Below are 17,771 nucleotides of genomic sequence, written 5' to 3' on the forward strand. Positions count from 1 at the left end.
AGGAAAACTCGGAGCATGTATCTGAATAACAACGGGGCCCTCGTATGCGTTATTTTGGCTCATCACTTTGTGTTTCCACTACAATTACAAACCACTGCTTTCCCTCTGTACCCAGCTCCTGCATCCTCTTCTTTTTTTCGATAAATCGTCATTCTGTATTTGTTGTGTCACGCTTGCTTCTTGCCACCGGCCAGAATACGTTGGATTTGAAGCCCTCGGCTGAAAGCTTGGTTGAACAGCAGCCTAGTCTGGAATTCTGAGACGAAGGGGAACCAGGCCAAGATGGCAACTGGGGCAAAGATGAATACCCCCATCATGTATTCATACCCTCTTGCTAGAGCCTTGACAGAACCCCACATTCCGATGCCCTTCACCACTGGCCGGCATGCTTGTGATATCTGATCATTTTTGTAAAAAGAAAGCACTCAGTTATGAGTGAAATATACTTAATTACCACTGAGACTATGAGATACGGGGTTATTGTACATGGGATGGATACTTATCAGAATAAATGTAAAGAGAAATTTTAGTTTCTTCTAGTACTGAATTTGGTTGACGAGAGAAATGCACATGTCAATATCCTTTCCAAATCAGGCATGTCCATAATTTCATATTTAGGTTCCAAAATTTAGAAAATTGGTCGAAAATAGAATGGCCCAAAGGATGGAAAAATGGCTCAAACTTCATGATAAAGATAATTACGTAGAATACATAAGCAGACACTTTCAAAAGTCAAGCTTTTGGCAGTTGGCTCACACACAAAATTAGAGTAGTCAGAATCGCTTATGCAATGTAGACGGTGTTAAAAATAAAAAGGTGGAATTTCTACAAAGACAGAAGTGCTTCTCAAAATGAGCCAAGTACCTGCAGTAGAGCCCACCCTGTTGGCATAAAGGCTAGTAGGCTCTGAAAGATATCTCCAACTGTGAGATCAAGGAAATAAAACAGCATAGCAATAATTACTAGAGACCCGACAAACAGGAGTAGCTTAAGAAGTCGGAACATCAGCTGGAAATCTGCACTGAACTTCTTTCTACCCATGGACACAATCTGCAGATTAAAAGTGCATCAGTGTTTGGAGCTAGTAACAGAAATCAGAATATTCTCATTTTGAATGATTACATGGAGTTTGAGCCTCACCTTTAAAACAACCATCACCGCAACAATGACCAGCCAGGACAGACCGTAAACCTGAAAGCATAATAGAAAAATAAATACTCTTGGTATTGCAAATTAACAACCCCAAGCTCAAGATCTTTCAATATGTAGCAAGGGTACAGAATTCGACTCGTATAAATGTTTTATTTGCTGAATGACATAAGAACAGACTGTTATGTGCTGCCATGGCATTCGTCCTTTAGCATATGCCGGTATGCATCCTTAAGGAAGCACTAAGATGTAAAATCTTAGATCTTTTTCTTTAATCCTTTTTTCTGAAAGATTTAATGATAAATTAATCAACTAAAACATAGTAAAGGCCACAGTAAAAAAATGGTTTTTAACCTTAAAATTTAGATTCCCGTCTTCCTTTAATGCTAGAGATGACAAGTTAAACAGTGTTAAAAGCAGAAGATGTTAGAGGCTCATATACTAATACTCACCATGATGCTCTGCCGTATTCCTTGTCTGCTATTCTTGGTCATGTTTAGATGATACACAATTCCATACTGGCAAAGGAAGAAGCGCAGAGCAAGAACAATCTCCACCAAACGTCCCATAAACCCAGTGTGCTGCAGGTGCTGCTGTTCTTCATCCCACCAAGATTCCCAGCTCTTACTTGAGGGAACTCCAATACCACCTCTGCTGCTAATCCACTTTGCCCAATCTTCCCAATCTTCTACTATCTTTTGCCATTCAAATCCCGATGGGTTCAAAAGGAAAGGAGCAAACAGCCAGGAGACGACTAAAAACCACATTGAAAATGAGAGGAGTGCATAAGCTGTAGAATCTCTTGCCACAGAACCATATATCCTGTAACATATAAGCAATACCATAATCTCCAGCCCCTTCACAAAGTGGCTCCTTGAGTACAGTCGATAGTTCTCTGCAAATTTCTCATGCCGAACCACAAAACCACGCCCTGTTGCTCTGTATTTTGCCCCACCATGCAGGATAGTGCGCCCAAAATAATGGACCCTTGTTCCAAGGGAGAAAGTGAAGAACACAGATGCCAACTGAAGCTGCATAATTATTATGTCACCTAATGCAGTTCTAAATCCTCTCTCTAATCCAATCTCCATGACCATGGGCAAGGCTGTCAAAAGGCCTAATTGAACAATAGACTGTGAAGCCATGGCTGCCTTTAGGGGATCATCTCCCTTAGCTGAAGCAAACTTAACTATTGACTGCTCCAAACCACTTAATGACAAATAAAGTCTTCCATACAAGAAAAGATAGACTGTAAAGACAACCAACTGCATAATAACAGGAAGGGGTTCACATTAGCTTAAAAGAAGTAAGGTAAGAGAGCCAAAAGAAACAAAACTACTAATTAATAAAATTTCGAATTAATCTGCATCTCTCATTGCTGGACCACTCCATAGGTTTAATGTTTTCATGATGGAATGGCACTTATAAAGTTTTTATTCGAATTACTTGAAAATCTACTCTGCTTCTATGTTCAAGACCTCCTTCCCAGTATAACCTTGAAAATGTGAAAGAAATTAACTTTCTACAGGCATTTTGGCATTAAAAAAGGAAAGACAAATACTTGAAAGGAAAGACAAATGGGAGCTCTTGATGAATAGAAAACCTTGCATCTAATACAAAGACAAATGTGAACCAGTGTGTGCATATTTATTTAATGAGTAGTAACCCAAGAGATAAGAGTTTTTTTAACCTTTTCCCGTTGAATCCATTCACATACAAACATAATAGAGTTTTTTTTTTTTCCTCCTGTTTTAGCTAGATTTCTTAAGAATGACTTAATTCCAAGGACTACATTCAGATTTAGTCACTCAGAAAACAGGGCACTAATAATAGTGATTTTCCTTTTGGGTTTTTTTTTTTTTTTTTTCCTTTTGGAGCAGTGGGTTTAAGGGGACAAACTTCTGGCTTTTTGCAGGAGCTGGGGTAGAAATCCACCCAGCAAGAGTCCCACCCCTAAGGTGGGCAGGTGAATCATCAGGGAACTATGTTCTTTGAACTCAAAAGTGAGTGTTGAATATGAATATGTGTCTGACATGGGTATGTTCAATTTTTTCTAAGTTTTTCCTTATATTGGATCTCCGTACATAAGTCCGTTGGGTATTTGCCGGACATGGTACTTCAAGGAAAATGAAGAGTCAGAGTAACATATCAGGGAAAGCCCCAGGTTCGATTTTTCTTTACTTTGTGCATGGTAGTTTTTCAATTATAGCTTCAATCTTGCAAGGAAAACGAATTACCATTGAGCTGACATAAAATCCCACTGTTGTAAAATAGCATGACAACATGCGGAAAAAGTCAAAGCGATGGCCTAATCTGTAGATGTCCCTGCTAAGTGTCTGTTCCCCATTACCACAAGCCACTTTTGCTTCAAAAAGTGATATTTGGTTGAGCCCAACATCCCGACCTTTCCCAACTTGAATATACTCATGATGAGTAATGTTCCCTCGTCTTAGGGTTGAGTTGAAACCTGTGAAGGTACAATAAGTATCAAGAAAAAAAATAATATGAATTCACTTAAGAGTAGGTGGTTTAAAATCATTACCAGCAAAGATGTCCTCACTCAAATTGATGCCACGAGAACCCTTGCTGATGCCTCCACGGGTTATGTGGAAGATTCTATCAAACACATCTGGATGACCATAATGGAAACGAACCCTAAAACCCACCAAAAACATTTTGAGATATATGATCATCATACCCTGGAACCAACATGGAAAACACTTGCATTCAAACATGAGAGAAAAACTTAATATAGCCGATTATTGGTTGTCCTGATGTTTGCCGACTAACAAAGAAAGTAGCAACACAGAAAGAAAAGAAGGTCGAAATAAAGGGCTGGCTGGGGGGAATTAGAAATATCAGCAGTGTAATGAAACATAATACACCGAATTTCTGATATAAGGATAAGCTAGCATTAAGCACCCTAAAGCAATTTTCAACATAGCATTAGGGTATTACCTCTCACAAATGGAAAACGCACTGCAATTCAGTTGTCATAAAGTATTCTCTCAGCAATATAATTTAACAAATTGATAGTGCTTTTTCTTATGAAATAATTGCCTGATACAGTTATCTGATGGGAGAAGTAAACTTTAAGAGATCAAAACATACTTCAATGGTCTTGCAAGAACTCTTTGACCGATGGTGACAAAGCTCGTTTCTTGATTTGACATGAACCAAGCCAAAGAAGATACACTGCATAATAGATTACAAAGCATAAAATAAAACCACCAGATTTTGACATAAGTAAAAACTTAACAGCTATTGACAAGAGGAAGCAAACAAACAAACAAGCAAATATAATAAAGTTCATTCAACCTTCCAGTAAAGATATGCTCACGAACTCCTAAAATTGTAGGCGATCGTACTCCATGATCCTCATTAAATTCTTCCAAAAGATTACGCATTTTGAACGCTTCTTCCAAGTAATTGTCCTAGAAAAAGTTGCAGTAATATATCATCAGATCTACTGCAAAAATCTTTAATATTTCAATAATTAAAAGCTTTCATTGCCTACCTGATTCATATCAATGGTCTGAAGAGCTTCTCCACGAGTAAAAACTATCGCGTGATTCTGATTTTCAGGCTTTCCTTCTCCCAGCTTTGCATTTCCAGGCAATTTTATTCGATAGATTTCCTTCAGAGAAGATCAAAAATAGTCAGCAATTATTGCACTTAATCACAAAACAAGTTACTGGTTTGCAGTTTATAAGGATTGTTACCTGGTCAAGATTATCAACACCTTTAACCAGAACAGAATAGTAAACTTTCAGAGCTCTTCCACCTTGCCTTTCTTCAACTTCGTCAATATATGCCACACGAAGAGAGGGATTACTGTATAATAAGAACCAGGAGTTAGCAAGGGAACAGTTCAAGATGTCAAAACAAAAAGACCTAAAGATGTTACCAGCCAAGGAACCTACTTAACCATCAAATTCAGGATGTCAGTTGCACGACGATCTCCACTCCGTTTCTGATTTCCATAGTTTTGACAGGTAGCAACATAAGTAAATTTCAGGTCAGCCACTGCCTCCAACTGAGCATATAGGGATCTCTGACTTTTCTTATCTTCATCAGATGGAGTTAAGATGGCTTTGTAGCCTTCTAAAATCTCTGCACAGGCAAGAAGAAAAAGCTGCTATAATTTCCTCAAAGCCACAACTACACTAGATTAAGCATATAGAAATATTTTGTGCAGAGACCGACAACCACATTTCAGGAAAGAATATAAATAGAAAAAAAAGAGAAGCAATTATGCATGGGCTTCAGGTATATAGACACTAAAACATTCACAAATGTTATTCTTCCTCGAATCAACCAGTCAAATGCAGTTTGCCTTAGCAATAAATTAATAACATGCTAAATAAATTATTGTCCTTTATACTTTCTTGAAAGTTAAAAAGGAAAACACCAAGTGGTTCCTTAAGTACAAGCCACTCATATCACTCTCAACTGATTTAGTAGTATTTATAGAATTTGAACGCATTTAACTTCTTGTTTCCCTTTTTTTTTCTCTTTACCTTTTTTAATATAACTTTATATGCTTAGTTATACATGGCTAAAATAAAGGAGAAAATGTCTTTCAATTTAATATTTTGCAGATTTTCAATCCTGTCTTTATATCTACATACTATAGCATAAGAAGCATAAGATAAAAAAGAAAATACTTAATCCATGAAAACATGATTTAAGTATATTTATAAACAATTTCTATTAATTTTAATTTAAAATTTAAAATGAAATAAAATGTATGGTTCGTGAAGCTGGAGAAGAACACACAAAAGGTATTCCAAACAAAGATACAAGTCTAGCATCTATCTATCCCATTAGTCAACAAACTTATCCCGTGTCCTAAATTATCCATTTTTTCCTTCCCCTTTCCTTTTTTTTTTTCACTCAGAATTCATCTATCACAAGTTGCCTTTGCCCATTCATCACCATTCTATTTTTTTTTTAAAGATCCATTACAATGGAACAAAGCAAGCTACACCATAGTTTCAAGTTGCTTATGACTAAATAACTAGTTTTTCTGTAATGATGAAGCTCAAATCAGGAAGTATGGAATCCCAGATCTGGATCCTATTAGTGAGACTTTGATATTGATTGCTGGACTACAAATTTCCATATCCTGCACTTCCCTAATCTCATTTTGTAATCAACTTGCATAGAAGGTGGACTGCCAGTAAAGAAGAACCTCTGAAATTTAAAGTCTAAAGAAAATTGTTTAAACATTGCAGAGAAATTTTATACACGTACCTTCTTCAGTAGCCATGTCAAGAAAAGCCTGAACCTTCAAAGCTCGTCTGTAATACATCATCCCTCTAACTGCAGTGCCAACAATTATTACGGAGAGAGATATACAAATAGATGAACTAAAGGGAGAAAATAACGAATAAAGCACCTGTCCTGCACAGAGTTAAACAAATAGATGAATTAAAGGAAGAAAATAATGCATAAAGTACCTGTCCTGCACAGAGTTTGTCCTCTTAAGGAGACCCAGTGGCGAAGCTGCAAAATATTTTCGTCATTTTCCCAAATCTCAGTCTCCTTACAGTTGAGTCGCTCCAAAAAGTTGTTCCACTCATCTAAACAGAGTCAGTAACAACAATTGGTTGAAGCTTTTTAAAACAAAATGGAAACCTCAATAGATTTTAGTATGGAAGTTTACAATATCACAAACCTGGATAGATCCTCTGCAAGTAGAATATGATTGATACACCATCCTCATTTTCCAGTTCAAGTTCAGTTGTAGAATAGACAGTCTCTTCACTATAGTATGGAGTCAGGACACTGACAATGGCAGGAAGGTGACTTCAATTATGAAAAAAGCTAAAGTCTTCAGCATACAAATGCTGAGACACAAAATCAGACATCTATTTCAACAGGCAAAACATCAGGATTGTATTGGCATATTTATGTGCTACAGAACTAGTATGTCAAGAAAGTAAATAGACTTTCAAAAGGAATAAAATCATACAAAAGTACCTACACCTAGAATGACAGAGAAGGATGGTGTATCCCAAAATCAATTTCTGCAAAGGAGCATGCAACCAGAACATATATTCAATGACTATGTTAGGGAAACACAAAATACCTGAATGAGAGCATGTTACGAACTTGAGGAGCACGTGGCATATCCATAAACAATGAATTTGCGAAGAATGCAATCCTTCTACGTGCCTCAAGGTTTGTTGGTATATCAGTGGCAGATTCTTTGACTGTCAGAAGCATATGAAGACGTCTTATCTAAAACAACCAAAATTTCAAAACATGGGATTAAGTTGTTACAAAATGTAAAGGGTTCCAAGCTAATTTAAGTTTTTTGAACTATAATTTGTGTTTCAACTAATTCAATTATTTTATTTTATAATCATATGTACCTGTTCTTCCCAATGTGCTGTAAGCACAGGAGGGAACACTATAGCAGGTTTTTCATCAGTACCAGCAAAAAGTTGCCTTCCAGATTCCTTGTTACTATGTCCAAGTTCTACTAATTCACTGTAAAATATTACACAAGAAGGCACTTACGCTTTAGTAGAAAATGCAACCTCGTGCCCCAAGATACAAAACAGTTTCTTCCATATAGAAGAGTAAAAAGAGTTCACTAACCGTATCTCATTCACCATCATATCACGTGTAACTACTTCTAACATATCCTGAAGCAACAAAACCACAGCATCCTGTTTGGATGGATCACCATCTTTCTGCAGTATGATAAAAAGTACTTACTACAAATGTATAAGAGCAAAATGAAGATATAAATTTTTATTGCTTTTCATATCAACTGACCAAGATCCCAACAAGCTCCACGAATTTCTTGCAAAGGACAGGTAAAGAAGCCATTCTGAAATTTGCAAGAAGAGTATTCTTCGAAATGTTACTCTCAATTTCTTTGATGATAATCCCAATGGTCCTGTAAGATTATAACTGCAGTCAGAAATACTAGCACTAAAGCCCAATTAAAAAAATTCACCATGCTGCCCCGAAAATATTGCTGTTTCGGAAATAAACAGCAAAAAATCATATGATATTTTTGTCTAACATAACTTGACCCTTCAACCTAGTATGATTCAAGAATCATAAAGAAACCTTGACACAGGCAATTCAGCAACTAAAGCACATAATTGCATTGGAGATAAAACAAGTAAAAATGATGACATAGTACATAGGTACAACAAAGTTAACTCTGCTGTAAAGGATAACAGCTAATCTAGTAATCGCAGAGGGGTTCCTTAATAGACTCATGCTAACCTCAATTTTCAAATTAAACTTCTTAGATATATATATATATAGAGAGAGAGAGAGAGGAAGGATTGAGTTACAACAATGTAAAACAAATTAAGTTTTACACCCTTCTATAACGTTATGTACAATTAATATTTTAACAAAACAATAGTTAGATTTAACAACCTACTCGTACCCATCATGCACATAAAGTTTCAAGTTATTTCAATAACTATCACATGGATCAAGAAAACTGTCTTTTTTCACAACATATTTAACAGTTAAAATATTATTGTTATCAAACAAATAGTTAGACAATCTCAATTAACTCAAAATTCGGCATGACTTACGCAAACAGAGCATGAAATTTAACAGGTGGATTAACAAAATATAAATCATATAAAACAATATGAAAGGGTGTAAAACTAAATTAGTTTTACACTGGTTTAAGAGGATTCCTCCTGATATCCACAAAGGAGAGAAAAAAAAACATGGGAGCAGGAGTGTTACTACTGTGAAGAACAATCAGCTATTACTTAAAATCCCAGGCTTCAAGGAGAGCACTACTATGAATTTAATGGATTGAAAATGCCCTGATATCTATCATAAAGAAAACCTTAAACTAAAATCAATAAAGAATAACAACCTTTTCTCATTTTCACCAACAACCAGAGTATTTACGACAATTTTGAAAGACTCATAGCATTCAATCACAGCACATTTCATGTATTCATCAGCACATATACGCTTCCAAAGGTCAGAGTCCCTCGAGCGGAACTGAACTGCCATATCCAATGCAATTGGGATCTGCAGAGAAAGTAGAGTCAACAAAATATGAAGCAACTAAACCAAACAGGAATCCTGAAGGGACCTTACAGACCTTGCTTGCCAGCAAAAAGGGTGGCCACTGAATTATTTTCAGGCTAGGATCTGATGTATAAGGAACTAGTAACAGATCCATCTCCCTGATTTAAAGAAATACCCAGTTTAGTTTTAACTGCTTGTAGAGTAAAAGATAATATACTGAACATGAGGGAAACATCTCTTCGGAAGGAAAACTTTCCTGTCACTAATTAGATCTTCTTCACGAAAGCTACAAATCACTTCATTCCATAACTGAGCAAATTTCGCAGCTTCACTTCTTCTGCTTGCTGTTACCTGTGGAGATATACGATTACAATCATTAAGGCATATATTTGATTCTAATCACTCATATCATCAGATAACAAAGTAATGATTTAAGAGACATGAGTTTTACCTCAGCAAATCGCTTTGATAAAGAGAATCCCCTCTTCTGCGATTTATCAGAAGGCACCAAACATGTGTTAAATGCACCAGGCAAGGACTGAAAGCGTGACCTTAGCATTCCCAAAGTTCTTATCTGAAGAAAAGATGAGTGTGAGAAGCGCAAACCCATGACTTTTTGTGCATGTGTTACCAAGTTAAAGAACATTAACAAGCCAGTTCATAAGCAAATATAAACTGGTAATTATTTTGAGTTATCTCCATGCTTCCCAAATTCTATTACAACTTGAAAAAATATTTATATGGAAAGCGAATCCAAATAACCTATATGAGAGAATTCAAATCGAGATTTGAGTTTCTCATAACACTGGTTCAACACAATCTATTGAAAGAAAGCTAAAATGTAATTTCCCATAAGAAAAAAACAGATAATTTATCCCAAGCACTACTGCAGAATACCTAAGTAATCTAGCTGTGGTCAGTATCAGACTAATTGAAAATATTGAACAAATGTAAAGGCAAAATAAACAAATAAGACAACTGATGCCCAACAAGTTATGGATAGTGCATGAGTGTAGATCAAGAAAGAAGACGAGGAAAAAAGAGTTCTTCAATAACGAATAAAATGAATTCCAAACGATTACCTCTCCAAGGCGATCGAAAGCCCCACTAACACCACCACATATGGTTGAGAAAATAGCATACCATATTTGAGTGTCCATAAAATAAATCTGCAATAAATTTCACAAAGTTACATGACCCATTCACCAAATATGTTTATAATGAATTGATCAAAAGAATCAATGAGGAACTAAGTAGTATTGATGTACACACCAATATTACTGGTGCCCAGAGTGTAAGAACAGCTCCATAGTTGTGTTCAGCTGTAATTACAAGATAACCTTTAACAAAATATAAAAAACAAATCAGAAAACATTAAATCACAAAGGGGAAGAAAAAGAAACAGGTACCATTAGGGAAAAATTCATGCCATGCATATTTAACATGACGAATGCTCATTATATCTTTTGTTGGCTTCACCAATGGTTTTATCTGGAGGAAAAGTGCAGAAGGGGTTAAAACAGATGCAAATCACTGCACTGTCTAATTTGATTGGCAAAATAAAAGCTACAACTAAGTTCACCTGGACAAAATAGCTGAAAGCAAACTTGGCACACAAAAGTAATATCCAAAAAAGAGTATACCTGAAAGAGGAATAGTCAAACATGAAGAAGCTTTCAACCAACTGAAAAATGAAATATATAAAAGGAAAGTGTTGCTCTTTGACAGAAGGTGTATTTATTTTTAAAACTCACTTTATAAGCGCAAACTGACTTTCATGCATTCCCCTCCCAACATAAATTCTTGGCTGCACACAAGGACATTCATTCGAGAGATGAAACAAACAGTTGATAATAGCTTCATGATATCAATATTTTGATATCTTCGTATCTCAGGAAATAGCGAGAGAGAGAATAAGTTTAAACTTATAACAGGGAGATGAATGACCAAAAGTTGTTAAGACAATTAAGAAATTCTACATGAATAACATGAGGTTCTGTGAGACTAGAAATATTGATTAATACCAGCTTTCTCAAAGATTCGTCATTCTAGATTCTATGACATACACTGAACTTAAGGTAGAAGTTCAATTCAAATGCATTTCTCAACGTATAGGTCTTTCTGCTAATTCATTCATGATTATTTAGCATAGCGCAACCTATGCTAACTCGCAATGAGGAAATCTGTTTAAATTCTCAAATCATGCTTCTCCTTGGATATGTGACATCCAATCTGATATCTGACAGGCAATGAGTTTGCTATAAAACTCTGCTAAACTGGAAACAATTCATTAACGGTTATGAGAAACATTATTGACATTATCATTTACTTTCAGAGACTGAATACAAAATCAAGGTGAAGGGTTAAGGGATGAAAATGTCATAGCTGACTACAACTTTTGGTCAAATGAGTATGCTTCCTTGTAGTCTCAAAACAATAATTTTCACTGTTCTGAAAACAAAAATGAACCAGGCTGATGGCTGCCCAGAGCATTCACTGGTCAGAAGTCCAGCACAACTATATCCCTGAGATAAGCATGGTCAAAAGCCATATGACCACGGTGCCTAACATTTCTAACTGCCAGGGGCTGAACTATTATAAATCCTTAACACCTTTTACTGATTAGATGGGTAGGGATTTCAGAACACCAGATACTTACATAGCCGAAACAAAAAAAAAAAAAAAAATCCAACCACATCAACAAAAGACAACTGTATAGAAAATGATATGGAACGAGAAAGACTATGGTAGAGATAATAAAAGAATGTAAAAGTAAACTACAAGAAAAAGGAACCTATTCAGTACCTGTGACCACCATAACAGTAACCTAATAATGTGCCAGTCTGAGTTTTCAATCCAACGCCGGAGCATTGGGAAAATGAACAGAGCAGCTGCCAGTAAATTTGGAAGCAAGTATAGTGCTACAGCCAAGAGATATAGAGGAGAAATGCCCTTGACTTGACGAAGAAATGATAGCACATCTTTAAGTTTATCAGGGGCAAAAGAGAGTGCACGCATATAGAATAGTGGAAGAATGATGGCCCATGCAAGACTAACAATTATCTTGAGAAAGTTTCGCAGTACATCAGTGAACTTCCACCTATGATATCCAGGGAAATTGAGAAAAAGGTCCAAAACACCTGAAACAAAGAAAAAACCAAGAGAGAAAATGAGAAGACAATATAAACTTTCATCTAATTACACACGTGGGAATTTTTTTTTTTTTAATAGCCACACATGAGAAAAGTTAAAAAGGACATGCCGAAGAAGAGCAGGTCAGAAAATAATGGTTGGGAAGTTAAACATGATATCTGAACATTGTGAACCCCCCTCCCCCACCACACACACACACACACACACACACACAAAGAGACACATGTCTTAAACAATCATACTGCTGTTCAACAAAGAGGATATGCAAAAATCCACCAGGCAAACATGAAAGCTTCTAGAAATTAAAAAAGAAAAAAGACGTCAAATTATAAAATCTTCATCAAACTATTAGCTGCAAAACAGAAAAAAAGAATAGAATAAACAAGTCTAAAAATATAACTTTGCATAAAGCAACAAGTTGCTACCTTGTGATGTTGCATCAGTAATTCCAAAATTAACAACTATCAATCAATCAGATTTTGATGATTACAAGAAATTTAAGAGATTTAGTAGTCAATTTCTTTATTTCTTTTTCCTGTTTATAGAATACTAGTGATGAAGGAAATATGATTTTGAATTATGTTGAAATTAGTCAAGGAAAGAAACTATCAGAAAAGCTTCCACAAACCACAGTATCTTAATAGAAGTTAAACGTTAACTTTTAGTCTTAACAACTTTCTCAGAATATCTAATGGATGTTGCCTGTATCACCAGATAGCTTCTATAGGATTTTAAGACACCAAAGGCACATGAAAGTATAATTCTAGGGGAAAAACGAACTTTTATAAGACTTCAATTTGAGTAAAACATCATACTCTGAAGGAAACGCAAAATGGCTGCTGTAATGAAGACACTGGATACATAATACAGTATATCCTTTCGGAAGATGTCCTTTAATGAAGCTCCATTCCATGCAAGAATGACCAATACCTGCACGCAAAAGATTGAAATATTGAATGTACAGGCATGCAAAACTATGAGCAAAGGTCACATTTTAATACCTGTAAAGCTAGTATATAAAAGGTCCATAGTCGATCAAAACTTCGAAAGAGGTGCCAAAATGATCTAATCTCAACAAAATTTGATTTGCCTGTGCTTCGAGATTTTCTTTGAGAATTCTTCTTTCCCTAGCATAGCAGTTGTATTAATCACAGAATCAATAGCTTATTCAAGAAAAGTGCTGACAACTGCTAAGGAATACCATGTCAGCGGTTGATTTGAAAAAGTCGCCATCATCACGCATAGGCCATCCAAGAGAGAAGCAATCAGAAGACCTGAATGAGATACAGTAGTACCAAATTTTAACTCAAACAAAGAGATCCAGAAGCCAATGAGACCGGCGGTCAATAAAATTTTGATATTGAAACCATACAAACCAGAAATACTCATTCAGATCATCATAATTACACCAGAGTGAATGAGAAGCAGTTCCATTTTGGTTCTTTGCTGCTTCCTGGAATATGTCGAACTCAATCATTGTATCTAGAACAGAAAGTTTAAAATCTAAGAACAATTGGTATATTTGTGCTCAAGCATACCTTTTCAATAACACAGTAAAGGGGTGATATAACCTTCCGCAAGAATGCCTCATCGTCTCCGCCATACGAGGGCTTGATGTTTTCCCCCGTCACTATGCTAACATTTCCCGCCAACAGGCCATGGAGTTCATATGCCATCTGAGAATATTGTGGGATGTAATTCAAAATATTTGAAACCATATATTTCTTGTTGAGAACATATATTTTATGAACAAAGGAGAAGAATGTCTGTTGAACAACAGCAGAAGAATGATACCACTTAGATATTTGAAGGATACTCACATTATGAAAAATGTAGCATAGACATTCTGGCATGAATCGCACATTAGCTGCTTCACCCCAGATGAGGAGATATAATCCCATATATAGTATTTTTCTCTGTTGTATTTCTTGAGAGCCTTGCGGCAGTCTATACACAAATTATTTTGCACATGTTAGACCAAAAATTCTAGCCAGTAAAGGAAACTCAAGTTAAACAGCAGAACAGGTATGTGCAGAAATATCCACTGATAATTAGATGTATAAGTTGTTATTTACCGTAAACTATGTTTGCGTCCTAAGAATTTACACCATGTTTTGTAATTCTTAAATAGCTTGCTCATAACAGCATCAACTGCTCGTTCATCAAGCTACATAAAAGAAAAGAGTTTAATCAGAAAAGTTGCATTCAAAAAAAGCGAAATCCTTACTATCACATAGGCCAGACGGATACTCACTTCCATGCTCTTAAGCTTAGAAGAGCATCTAAGTGCAACTATATAAACACTTGCTATTGAAATTTCTGTAACCACTGTCATGCAACTGAGAAAGAGATTAAATGCTGATGCATACCTTATTAAGAGGTTCAGGCTTAGGGCGGAGTCTTATATGATTATTGGCAAGCAGCAAAATCAAGTGCTCCCTCATGTTCCTGACATTGTCTCTCTGCAGTGAACAATGTAAACCAAATATACGCATTATTTTCAGAAGACCATTTAGTTATTCAACCATAAGCATCTTTCTGGTGCATGTCTATGTGGAGGGAAAGTGTTTCAAAACATGCCTGGAATCCAAACATGGCTCTTAACCAATCCAGAAGGTCCAAGTCTCCATGTTTTTGCCTATGTGGCTCAAATGCTGCAGGCCAGTTCAAGCCACGAGTGTTCCATAATGCAGCCACGGCAGCCTTAACCTGTATTGAAGTAAAGCTCAAGTAGTATCCAAAACAAGACACCAACAAATAAGATTGTGGAATGACAGTACAGCATATCAATACATGATCAGTGGCAAGGCGAAGCTACAGCTAGTTCAGAGGGGGTTATTTCACTGAACTTTGAATCGATTAGCAAACAAAAACTCTAATAAAAAAACATGTAGTTTTTTACGCATATGTCCCACTAAATTTGAATAAAAACCTAAGAGAAAATGGTCAACAAGTAAATTTCAACTGTATTTTACTAAAGAATAAGTCAAATATATGGGTCCAATTCCAATACTTATATATGTATTTTAAAGTTTTCAATTTATATTGTTGGTGACAATCCATTTGCAAAGTCTACATAACCTTTATTTTACAATGAAAAAATTTCTCCTCATAGAAAAGATCCTTTTAATGCAGTAGTTAACTTAAGCAGTAAGTTTTTTTAATGGTTGTACAAGTTATTAAAATAAAATGGTTGTACAAGTTATTAGAATAAAATGGTTGTACAAGTTATTAGAATAAATCCTATCTTCATCAAAGGGGTTTTAAAAAAAAATGAGAGCAACCTAATTGTTGTCTCTGGCCAGTTAACATAAAATCATATTTCATTTTATATGACCAAAAAAAAAAGGAAATTTATAAAAGAACTGTAGAACAGTGTTATTCAATTATTCTCAAATTCTTCCCAACGAAATGAGATAATATATTTGATTTTTATATGTTTTAAATGTTTGAAATTTTGTGTCAATTTCTTAATGATTTAATGTGTGCATCTCTTTTTACATTGTGCTAAACATGACCCCACTGACAAAACTTTTTAGCTCCGCCACTGACCAGTGGAATGATCAATGATATTATGTATTACCTCCTCAAGCTGCATGATAGACTGTGAAGCCCCAGCAGCATCCAAAGGAAGAATGTTGTAGGGAGTATAGATTTCCTTCTTTTCTTGGACATCTTTAGCTGCTGCAATAATCTGCCACGGAAATATCATTATAAATACATTTTTATGCCATCCAATTGACAATATTACAATAAAAAATAATCAGCGGTTTCACTAGAATCTTTAAGGAATTACTACATATAAGACTAACCTCTGGAGCAACTTCTTCAACTTTCTCAGTTTTATTAACGGCACAGAGCACTTCAAAAAGCACTCCAGCTGTTTGGTAAGCTTTGCCAAGTTGAGCTCTGTCAACAAATTGGAAAAAAAATTAGTTGACATACAAGAAGCAAGTGTCGTGGGAACCCATTTTTGTTCATACTTATAACAGAACTATTATGATAATACCTGTCTGCCTGGTCACCCTGGTCCAGTGCTCTAACATAGTGTTCATAGTATTGCTGATAATAGCTCTCAATTTCCCGTGCATCAGTCTTTTTAACCCGAGAGGCAAGACTGGATGCATTGTCCTGAGTCCAACATATTTCGCATTAATTCACCAAAAGCTAAAAACATTTATGCCGCCAACTTATGCCAATAGCTGCGAGATTGAAAGTGATCGTAGCAAAGATTTTGAAATAGTCGGGGTAAAAAACAAGGAAAGCAGAACAGCCCAGCTTAACGGTTGTTATCATGTCATCCCCAAAGAAAGGAGGAAAAGAAAAACATGGGCAAAACGGCAACAGAACTCTCAGCTTAAGAAACAAAAGCAATTGAATATGCTATGAACTTTGGATTATCCAAAACCCAAATTGTATATGGCGTTTATAAAAAGCAAAAGAGCCATCTACATAAACAAGAACAAAAACAGATGCATGCAAACAGAATCAATCAGTGACGATGATTTGGTACAGATAACTGGAAGGATAAGATAGTTCTAGAAAATTAAACCAGAAGAGCTCACCTTCCGTTCTATTATTCAACTAATTTTTTTTTTTAATTGGATCCAGCATTTTACAGTAGAGAATAAAGCCCCATCACTAAGGGACTGGAACAAGTAGGATTTCGCTACCGCTAACTGGAATAATTAGAGAGGAATTTAAATGCTCTTGTTTGCTCGTAATTCTCTCGTAGTAGTTATTTCTATTTTCTAAACATCTAATTGACACGCCACGTAACATGTCATACAAAGATCGTAAACAAAAGCCTTGAGCATTTCGAATCCCTTCTCACAATTCCAAAAAAAAAAAATACCTTGGGGAATTGCAATTCCCTTGAAAAAAGATCCAAGTGCCACTCGTGAATATTACTTGGATTATGTTTTTACTAGTAAAATTGAAAATCGAGAAGAAAACATCAGCCCTCCATTTTATTTCTCTTAACTCCTCAAAAATATTTTATATACTCCACATGCACCTTTTCTTTTATTTTTAGTTATCCAAACAAAATTATAAAATTTTTCATTGTCTTTAGGAAGTTCCTAGTTCAGTATTTCCATTTTAAACTATGTGTTAGATAGGAATAGACCATAGAAAAAAAAAAAAAGAAAGGACATAGACGGAGAAGGAAACGGTAACGGGCAAAATATATTTTCAAATATTTGATAAGAGTAAAATAGAAAGAATGAAGGAAAAAGGAATAATATTTTATTTAATTACACTCTATAATTCAATCTTCTTATCTCTTTTTTAAAAAAATTAATCTTTGAGTAATTAAAGAAAATGTTTAAAAAAAACCTTCCTTTAGTCAAAATTGATTAATAAGTTATTTACAATGTTGCCTTTCCAAAAAAAAAAAGTTATTTACAAGGTTACTCTCAACAGTTGTTTTCTATTTT

The 17,771-nt window shown here is 35.4% G+C and overlaps 1 protein-coding gene across 1 annotated transcript; it reads right to left on the minus strand.

Annotated features, from left to right (window-relative positions):
- Positions 1–167: 167 nt before the first annotated feature.
- On the minus strand, positions 168–16,912 carry CALS5 (callose synthase 5). The gene is made up of 41 exons (XM_088806437.1): positions 16,899–16,912; positions 16,343–16,464; positions 16,146–16,242; positions 15,917–16,027; positions 14,914–15,042; positions 14,703–14,795; positions 14,409–14,500; positions 14,154–14,280; positions 13,872–14,009; positions 13,710–13,786; positions 13,535–13,607; positions 13,335–13,451; positions 13,149–13,263; positions 11,986–12,320; positions 10,935–10,987; positions 10,763–10,823; positions 10,590–10,671; positions 10,453–10,502; positions 10,263–10,349; positions 9,632–9,754; positions 9,436–9,531; positions 9,254–9,337; positions 9,020–9,180; positions 7,939–8,062; positions 7,759–7,853; positions 7,530–7,647; positions 7,244–7,395; positions 6,830–6,939; positions 6,612–6,734; positions 6,406–6,474; positions 5,073–5,262; positions 4,872–4,983; positions 4,667–4,786; positions 4,468–4,583; positions 4,261–4,344; positions 3,692–3,804; positions 3,387–3,616; positions 1,602–2,414; positions 1,141–1,191; positions 865–1,050; positions 168–398 (listed from the first exon to the last, which is right to left on the minus strand). Exons 4-41 carry the CDS (start codon positions 15,929–15,931, stop codon positions 168–170), a joined length of 5,145 nt encoding a protein of 1,714 aa, XP_088662563.1. The 5' UTR covers positions 15,932–16,027; positions 16,146–16,242; positions 16,343–16,464; positions 16,899–16,912.
- Positions 16,913–17,771: the final 859 nt, after the last annotated feature.

The sequence above is a fragment of the Theobroma cacao genome, chromosome 1 (genome assembly GCF_053813885.1).
Source record: "Theobroma cacao isolate CCN51 chromosome 1, ASM5381388v1, whole genome shotgun sequence".
NCBI classification, from domain to species: Eukaryota; Viridiplantae; Streptophyta; class Magnoliopsida; order Malvales; family Malvaceae; genus Theobroma; species Theobroma cacao.